At 43.9% G+C, this 10,050-nt stretch overlaps 1 protein-coding gene across 1 annotated transcript; it reads right to left on the reverse strand.

The window, feature by feature from the left end:
* Positions 1 to 886: 886 nt before the first annotated feature.
* Positions 887 to 8,995, reverse strand: hsd3b7 (hydroxy-delta-5-steroid dehydrogenase, 3 beta- and steroid delta-isomerase). The gene is made up of 6 exons (XM_084036297.1): positions 8,790 to 8,995; positions 6,917 to 7,072; positions 5,206 to 5,314; positions 3,594 to 3,693; positions 2,832 to 2,994; positions 887 to 1,801 (listed from the first exon to the last, which is right to left on the reverse strand). Exons 1-6 carry the CDS (start codon positions 8,938 to 8,940, stop codon positions 1,389 to 1,391), a joined length of 1,092 nt encoding a protein of 363 aa, XP_083892423.1. The 5' UTR covers positions 8,941 to 8,995; the 3' UTR covers positions 887 to 1,388.
* Between the last annotated feature and the right edge of the window lie 1,055 nt (positions 8,996 to 10,050).

Below are 10,050 nucleotides of genomic sequence, written 5' to 3' on the forward strand. Positions count from 1 at the left end.
CATCGTAACACAGGGGGCGCCATTTAGCAGTCAACAGCTCCCCCATGGTGCGGAGCTCGGTAGTGGGGACCTGGAGGAGCCCTAAATATTCATATTTCCTCAAATTTGATTTAATTTGACCAAAATCCCAAAAGTGCTTCAATTGTAAAATAACCCCGCAAAAGCCAACCCCCAGGTAAAACCAATGCTGGGAGGGTAAATAAATACAATTCAATAATAAATGTGAATAACTTCAATGTTTCACTACACTTGTACGTTTTCGTGGCACCACTAGATGGCGCCATTTCCTTTACTTGCAAGTACTTGTAAGTAACTTAGTTAAACCTGATTTTTTTTTGTGGTGATCCACCAAACCAAATGTATTATTATGTAGTATTTATGAATACGACCAAATTCCACCAACATTATGTTTTATGCAAATACGAGAAAAGAGCCACGGCTTCAAATCCAGCTCCTTTGTTTGGGGGAACCATCCGAGGTGGATGTTGTGAGTCATTCCTTTGCTTTCTCTTCAGTTGAAGGCGTGCAGTTGTTGTGAGGATTGCCATGGTTAAACCACAAGAATGAGGGACACCCAGATTTACTCTACGAGGGAACTCCCATATAATTCGTCTTACTCATGCAACTAAATATTATCCAGCTGGTCGTCATGACAGGTTTCCACAAGCATATAGAGAAAGCCCTCTGCACACACAACGTTTATAGTCTCCATGGAAAACTGCATGTGGAAATGTAACACTGATAGAAACCATCATGCTCTCCAGGCTCTGCAAACATCACATGACGTCCTGCACATCAGAATCAAATATGAGATCAGTCACGGAAAGAAAAACAGGAAAATACCGCTTCTCCCTCCAATGGGAATAAAGTGAACAACTACAACAGGTAGAATATATTAAAACATCTTTATAAAGTTTGAACTAAACATGATTATTACATCACATTTCACCAACCATGTATTATTATTATTATTATAAAAAAAACATTTGTGTAAATTATGCAACATAAAACATTGCAATCAATAATATATTACTGAAATACAGGCCTGTTAGTCGATACAAAGTTCAGTAATTGCATGTAAATTGTGTTTACATTTGTCATAATTAACATAATTACAAAGTGTTAGACATATAGAATATGTGAATACAAGCAGCCTCTTGGTGGTTTTACTAAACAGTGGATTGTTATAACAATCATTAATAACGCTATGTGAATGTGTGCTTCATCTGAACAGATGCCTTCATTGTGTTTTCTTTAGAACTAACAGCTAGACTTATTTTGACTGTAATCAGATGGTTTTATTGCCTCCTAAAGCAGCGTTCTCTGATCCACTGCCAGTCTGGAGTCCTGCAGGTCCCGGAGCAGCTTCGGTGCCGGTTCAGGTCGCATCACGACTCTTTGGCTTTACCCAGAGAGAAGGTGTCGACCCACTTCTGCGTGCGGGCGCGGCACTGGTCCCAGTCGTACAGCGGCCGGTACTGGAAGTGGCGCTGCGCTTTGTCCGTGCCCACGGTGAAGGAGGTGCACGCCACGGCCAGGGTGTAGCGGTTCAGCATGGGCGTGTAGCTGTAGACGGGGCTCAGCATCCAGCGGAGCAGGTCGTTGAACACGGCGAGGAACCAGATCACCACGGGGGACAGCTGCAGCACCCGGAAGTTAAAGGTGGACAGGAACTGCATGTTGAAGTCATCGTAGCTCTTGTAGGGCGAGTCGTCGTAGCAGAAGAAGGCTTCGCCGGCGAGCGCCTGCGGCCGCTCTCTCAGGGCTCGCGCTGCCAGCGCGTGCATCCAGGCCACGTTGCCTAGCAACACAAACACAGAGGGTGAATGCCAGGTTACATAACGTTCAAGTGCAGGAAGAAAGAGTAGTCAGGTGGCTCGTTCTCAACACTGGTTCCTAACAATAACATGTATATATGAATGTATGGCTCAAAGCACACACAGAACTGAAGTATAACTTAATTTCAACTCAGATGGAAGGCAGTCATATTACTGATGAATGAACAACCTGGTTATTATCATTTTAGCAGAAAACAACACAATGTAAGGCAACGTTCAACAACAAGCGAGTCGTTGTGTAACATTAGAGAAGGAGGCCAAACAGAGGAGAAAAGGCTGACCAGAAGTGAAAAATCATTCTGCGTTTCAAGAATCAATGTCGAGAATAAAGTCAGAATATCTGGAATAAGGTCAAACTTTCCTGTTCATGCCAGGTACGAGGAAAGAAGGGTTTTTTACATCGAAAATGTCAACTTTATTCTCGACTTTGACTTTATTTCTTGAAATGCCAAATTTGAAAAAACTCCTCGTTGCCTTTTGTTTGGCCCTCATGCTCTTCCATACATGCCAGGAAACAAAGGTGGACACAAAACAGTCATCTCCACTTAAGACATAACTGCACACAAGCAGAACGCTTGAGTAAATATTCCTTGACGGCGGTGACCACACTGCACTGACATCATCCCCACGTCAGCTGATTACACATAAGTGTCTAATGTAAGAGAGCGTTTCGCTATAGTTAGTAACCGACTCATCGGCATCATCGTTGACTGTGACTCGTGAGAACAAGAAAATGTCATCAGCGCTTCATAAGATAACCACAGCTGGAAGGAGATGTGATTTATACGCTGATACCATTCATACGTTACCACCGTGAAATAATTAGTGAACAGGGTTCAGTTACATTTCCTGTAGGAGCTCACAAAGAGTCACACAGATGCAAAACTACCAAAAAGAGACCGAAAACCACGAAGAGTCCCCCAAACAACCAACAAGAGATGCAGGTTTGTTAGGACTCCACATGGTTAACTCTTCAAAGCTGTGATTCTTTACCTGCATAGACTCGTCCATGTTCGGTGTCCTTCGGGATCCCCTTGACGATCAGGCCTCCCCGTTTCACCGCCTCCGTGTAGAAGTCCTTGATGACCTGGTGACCTTCGCCGTAGATCCCCGTGGGCCTCAGAGAACACGTGTACAAACACTCTCCGCCCTTCACCTGGACCCCAGACAAAACCAGGACTTGTGTTGAGAAATAAAAAGACCAACACAGAGCAGACCCCCCCAGTAAATCCACGAGGGGAGGAGACGGCGTTTTGTGGCAGAGCTGGAAAAGAAGTTGCCTCATAATGATCTGAGTTTCCAAACTGTTGACCCCCTTAGAGGACAACAATGTCTGTGTGGAAACCACTCGATCTGGTGAATATACTCAACCCTACAATCTTCAGTCCAGGGCTCTAGATTGAAGGCCTGATATAAAAGGATGTATTTTTAAGCTGTAATCACCAAAAACGGTGGTTTTAATGGGTTTAATGGGTTTAATGATTGTGTCCTTCAACGGTCTGAGTGTCTGAACTTTACTAAAGACTCGTTATAAGAGCTGAGGGTGAACTTCCAAACATGAAACATTATCCAGAGTGAGGGATGAACTAAGTGATACAGTAATAAAACAGCATTATAGTACCAGTTATATTCAATAAACATGTTTTGTGTATTGACAAATAGTAAAAATAGTAAAAATGGTTTTGTTTTGTAGAGTCCTGGTAAATATGCTTTAAATAAATACGCCTCACTTGAAAACAGCATTGTCAAACATACCTTGGTGCCGTTGGCTTCCAGCACGATTCTCTCTGCCTTGGCCTTGCTCATGGGATAGGCCATGGCGTGCTTCACTCTGTACGGTGTGTCTTCGTTGCCCCTGAAGGAGAGGAAGAGTCCCACAGTCAGGAGGGTCGGGGAGAAAGTATGCAGGTAGTGTTTGGTTGACTTTAGCAAACGTATGAGAGGAATGTGTTTAACGGACGGAGAGGAAACTGACGCAGAGCGGACCAAGGTTCACTGGTTCACTCTGACTCCGGCTGGTGAAACAGAGAATGAAAATATTGTTCTGCGGTACAGCTGGAGCCCCCCCCCCCCCCCCCCCACACACACACACCATCTGTAAGAATGTTCTGACCGATACTCAAGGACGAAGGAAGTTAACCCTAACCCTCCTAAAGGATCATCCCTCCTCACTTCCTCCTACTTATGTAGTTAGTATGTATTAGCATAATGCTAACCATCTTCCACTGAGGCTACCTGCATGTGTTTGAATCCAGACAGTCGTTGGCTTGTATTGATAGCTTTGCCTTTTCAACAATAAATGTAGAATAAATGTTTGTTAAGTGTCACAGATTAGGTTTACTCAAACGTCCACAAACTGATAAAGATATGTGGGAAAGGACGGCTGTAACACCTCAACGGACTAGAGTTATTCTATTCATAATAAAAACCTTGGAAAACTGCAGTCAACGACAATCCAAGAAGTGGAGTAAAGGACCTGCTGTTTATGTGGAGTCCTGTTTTTCTTGTGTAGCAACTTCAACCGTTGACTCATGAAGTGCCTTCCCTGCATTCCCTCTGCTGGCCATCAGGGGGCGAGTCATATAAATATACCAAGATTCATGGACAAGAAAAGTATATACTGTATAAATATATATATATATTATTTTGCTGTGGCTTTTTTCCAACAAATAGAATTTGGAGAGAGACAGAGAGGAGCAAAAACCCAGTAAACTTCATATTCACTCTGGTCGTGTGTTAACATGACGGGAACACAAACGGCTGGTTTACACCTGTAAATATGTCACACCACGTCCCTTAGGTCTCAACAAACAGAGACCTGAACACTGACTGGAGTAATACTGCAGCTCTGACTCACACAACCAGGATCCTGTGTTTTACAAAGTGGTGAGTGAAACTCTGAAACCAGAGATCCACTAAGATGTAATCCCAAATAAAGAGCTTTTTTCTGATATGATCAGCTGAGTTTCCGTTCGTCCTGGCACTGAAACATTCCACGATTATTTAGAAAGAAGAATGACTCAGACATCCCTGGAAACAGCAGGCCCTCTCTGTTTCTGGACTGAAGAGTGTTTGGAGTTAAAGCTGCAGACATGCTCACTGTGGAAGTGCAGCAGCATCACACAACATGTGTCTGACGTTCCAGATGTTCAGGGATGTGTGATCGAGAGTCTGGGATTAAAACCATTCAGTGCTGGAAGCTGTCTCCTGATCCTATCTACTCTGAATACGCCTTCATGCTTTCCATGACGTGACCACAGATACGTGACTTCAAGGGTTCAAAGCTTTTCTCCAATCAAGATTGTAAAGTGCAGCCATGTGTGCTCGGAGGAAAAAACCTGGACATGGACTTTTCCTGGAGCCTCACCTGATGAAGGCGTCCCCCAGGGTGTTGGGGCCCACCACCTCCATGCTGCTGGTGTAGACCAGGCTCTGGATGCCGCACTCCACGCAGGCGTTGATCACGTTCTCCGTTCCTGAGGAAGAGAAGAAAACCCCGTCATTGTTCGGATGGACCGTCATGGATTTCATCTGATTTCTGGATTTCTGCAGTTCTTAGAAACTTAACAGGATGAGCATGGGGGTCTAAGAATAACAACCGGGCACACATGGAGCCACATGTGGGTCAATGGAATGAGAGTCGGCATGTATCTAACACCCGGCCTCTGTTGTGTAACGGTAAACAGCTGGTGGAGAGAAATGTGCCCACTGGAACACCAAGCACATGAGCCCTGTTATTGTTGCATGCTTTTAAGATCCCGTTTTAGATATTCAGACTTTTCTTTCAGATTTCAAGTAGCCTTGAAACAGTTAGATCTCAGTCTATTCTGAGGGAGTTTGCTCAGAGTGGAGGGTGTTGAACAGTCTAGGACCATAAAACAGAAAGCAGCATCGCCAGGTTTAATTGTGGGACACGTCAGGACCTTCGCCACATTAGTAATTTACTGAAAGCAGAGTGAGTTCAGGCCTCCGAGGCTGAAGAAAGGGAGTCAACTTCAACACGGAGGATATTATATCAAATTCTTGTCATATTTTCCAGCCGAAGGAATGCAGAATGATTCAGACCTCTCCCTCCTCGGCTTTACACAGCCGGAGAAACGTTGATACAGTAATACAGAAAGAATAGACTTTTTATTGTCCTTCCTCTGTTCATGTGAATGAGTTCTCGTTGGGCCGACGGATGAAAGAGGCTCCATAGAGGAAACGCCTCGTGTGACATCACTGAGATGGACATCTGACCTCACTAGGTGGAGCACGATAAACCCGAGGATGATGGATGGGTTCACTGAGGGGGAATTACCATTCTGCAATCACGGAAAAGCTCTTCACATATAAAAGATCACAGACGAGTGAAATTGGAAAATGTGTATCAAACGCCATAATAATAATAATAATAATAATAATAATAATAGCCATCCATATAACCACAACCAAAAGACTCTGTCACTCTTTTATTTAATATTCATTCTTCTAATGATTCTTAGTTTATATTACACTTCTTATGAATAAAGTCTATTTGGAGTTGGGGCTGTGTTTGCCTGCCTTTGTTAAAAGTTTCTTACGTCACGATCAAACACAACTCTGCTGCACAAACAGGACCGTTTCAAACTGTTTAATTCAACCATTCCAGGACATTTTCAGACGTTGACTACTTTGGTTTGACGTGTTTATTTGTCTGGCAGCCACATGTTGGTGACAAACACTCAAGGCTCAACCCACAGCCCTGCAGTCATAGCACTATTCTTACCTCCTTACCAAAAGGCATGTGATTCTATGAGGAAACTCACATTCAATGTTGCTGTTTGTACTAAAAGTTTCTCATGGATCAACATGTATTTTCATAAACTCATGTGAACCTAAGAGGGTTGAGCAGGATGACCAATGGAAGGCCATATAGCATATGAGATCATGTGACATGAAAACTGTGTGTCAGGAAGCGATCTCTCAAACCTTTAATGGCCAAAATGTTTCAAACCCGGGAAGTCTGGTCCTTGAAAAGCACCGAAAGCAGGATTTCCTCTGTGAAACACCCCGCCCCCCCCCCCCGCCATCAGACCGCCGCGCCCTGGAAGCCTCACCTGTCACGTTGACGGACATGATGAGGGCCTCTGGGACTTTGTGCCAAACGTCCACCAGGCTGGCGGCGTGGATGACCACGTGGACGCCGCGGCACGCCTCCAGCACGCTGCCGTAGTCCGTGATGTCGCCCTGGATGACCACCACCTTCGTCCTCTCTGAGGGACAAACAGGAAGACGTTTCGTCAGAACTGGTGTTGGTTTACGGAAAGTTACAGTGAATGCTCTAAATTATGTCAGAGAAGAAATTCCAGGTATCCAGTCACCGGATCACCGGATCACCGGATCACCGGATTCCTCAAGAGTCTCAGGTGAAGCAGTCCTTTCACCCATGAGGCAGTGATGTGGACTCCTTTCACTGGTCTAGTAGAGGACTGTGTCTGAAAACTCAATATTAAAACTTTATGGGCAACAATGTAATCCATCCATCCATTGTCTACCGCTTATCCTGTATTCAGGGTCGCGGGGGGCAACAGTGTAAGTTATAGCAGATTAATGTGAGATATGTTATATAACATATGCTGTGTTACATATATAGCATATGAATGTGAGATATGTTATATATATATATAATATGCTGTGTTACATATAAAGCATATGGATGTGAGAGATATGTTATATATATATATATATATATATAACATATGCTGTGTTACATATATGGACTGGCCAGTTGGCCCTTGGTGCCTGATACCCGATCCTGTTATTTGGGTCAGCTGGTGTTGTTATTAAAGGGGTGAGGTTCTTCCCTGCTTCCTAAATAAATGTCCCATCATCATGAATATTATTATACGCTGCACGTTGTCTTTGTGGCGTTCCTGATGCCGTTCGTCTCCTCTGCTAATCATTTATGAAGGTATATCTGCTCCTGTCCTTGAAACGCTGAGCGATAACGAGCTCTTGACTTTTGAACACAAAGTCAGATATCCTGTTGTGATTCACTCCTTCATGGGTTTTTATTCCCATCTGTGATGATTTAAAGGGCTTTTAATTACAGACCCTCTCACTAATGAAATCAGCTCAAATATCAAAGCGAGGTTTCCTCCGGTGGGTGTCCCAACACGGGGCCTCCTGCTGCCTCAGCTTATCTGTCTGGGCCGCTCTAACAACAGGCTGCCTCAGTCCTTTGTGACAGTAATGACTGAGGGCTGAACAAAGCTGCTCCTCTGTGACACGGGACGCCGGGTTGGTGGCTGAGTTCATTCTCCACAGCATGACGGGGAAAGCAGAATGTTGTTGACTGGGACCCGTCTCACCAGGAGAGAACAACACTGCCTGGATTTGGAGAAACCTGATAGGTGTGTATATTTCCCAGGGACAAAGACGACTAGTCACGTGAGAGGCCCATAGGGCTGAGATCTATCAATCACGGAGAACCCAACACTCCCTGATCCAGCAATGGCCAGGGCACCTTGAGACCTTGACACCTTGACACCTTGAGACCTTGACACCTTGAGACCTTGAGACCTTGAGACCTTGACACCTTGACACCTTGAGACCTTGACAGGGAACAGACATGTTGAGGGACCCCACCCCTCTTAAGTAAAAGGCAAGAGCCACAGATTCAAAGAGACATATTTGTGGTCGTTTGAATCTCTAAGTGTATTTTCTGACATTTCAGAGACAAAAAAACAGTTATAAGCCCTGACATTAAATTAAGATAGATAGATAGATAGATAGATAGATAGATAGATAGATAGATAGATAGATAGATAGATAGATAGATAGATAGATAGATAGATAGATAGATACACACATATAAACATATATAAACACATATAAACACATATAAACACATAAAAAACACATATAAACACATATAAACACATATAAACACATATAAACACATATACACATAGATAAACATCAGCTCACCTGTGCTGTATCCGGTGAAGGTGGAGTCCACCTGCTTGTCAAAGACCCGGATCTCCTCCAGGCCGTCCTCCTTCTCCAGCAGGACGTCCAGCAGATGTCTGCCGAGGAAGCCGCAGCCTCCGGTCAGCAGGTATACGGGGCCGCCGGGCATGTTGGTGGAGAGACAGCTGCGGAGCTCCTCTCTCTCTCTGGTTCTCTGCGCGCTGTATTTTATTCCCCTCCCTCTCTCTCTCTCTCTGCGTCACTCCTCCCTCTCTCCCCCCTCCTCTCCCCCCTCCTCTCTGTGTGCACATGAGCTCTGCAGTCCGACCGGAGCCGGTAAGAGGCGGAGATCTGGAGTGTTTGTTAAGAGACGCACTCTTAACACGTACGTACGGGAGTGCGCGCGCACACACACGCACACACGCACACACACACACACACACACACACACACACACACACACACACACACACACACACACACGGCAGTAGTACCAATTAACTATGACATTTATAGGTTACTGTTTATAACACAGTTATACATGACTGTTTATAACACAGTTATAGATGACTGTTTATAACACAGTTATAGATGACTCTTTATAACACAGTTATAGGTTACTGTTTATAACACAGTTATAGATGACTATAACACAGTTATAGATGACTGTTTATAACACAGTTATAGGTTACTGTTTATAACACAGTTATAGATGACTATAACACAGTTATAGATGACGGTTTATAACACAGTTATAGATGACTGTTTATAACAGTTATAGATGACTGTTTATAACACAGTTATAGATGACTATAACACAGTTATAGATGACGGTTTGTAACACAGTTATAGATGACTGTAAGGAGAGTACTTTTCCTTGAACACAGTATTTAGTGTGTTTATTGTAAGGCAGCTTTCGTTAGGAACACATCCATCCAGTGTGCTGAGGATCTAGTCAGAGTGTAGATATCAGGTTGCTAGTTGACGTTTCCGCTCACACGTTAACTGCTTCCTGTTTTTATTTGGGTCAGCTTGTGTAAGAGAGTAACATAACACTGGTGATCTCTGTGTTTCACTATGAGTTCATGGAAACAGGATCCATATCTTACACAAGTTAATGAATGACTCCTTCATTGACTGACGCTGACCTTTGATGCCCATATATGGGGTCCGTGAAGTGTGTCAAGTTCAAGGCCACAAACCATCAGGTCAAAGGTCAGTCTTCTTTACAGCCGATAAAGAATATGATCAACTTATTATTCCCCATTCTATTCACATA

Source organism: Eutrigla gurnardus (genome assembly GCF_963514095.1).
Source record: "Eutrigla gurnardus genome assembly, chromosome: 20".
Lineage (NCBI taxonomy): Eukaryota > Metazoa > Chordata > Actinopteri > Perciformes > Triglidae > Eutrigla > Eutrigla gurnardus.

Coding starts and splice junctions, on each gene's coding strand:
- hsd3b7 (XM_084036297.1), bottom strand. CDS start 8,940: ATGCCCGGCGGCCCCGTATACCTGCTGACCGGAGGCTGCGGCTTCCTC. Junction 7,073..8,789: donor CTTCACCGGATACAGCACAG/GTGAGCTGATGT, acceptor TTTGTCCCTCAG/AGAGGACGAAGGTGGTGGTC. Junction 5,315..6,916: donor CATGTCCGTCAACGTGACAG/GTGAGGCTTCCA, acceptor TCTCTTCCTCAG/GAACGGAGAACGTGATCAAC.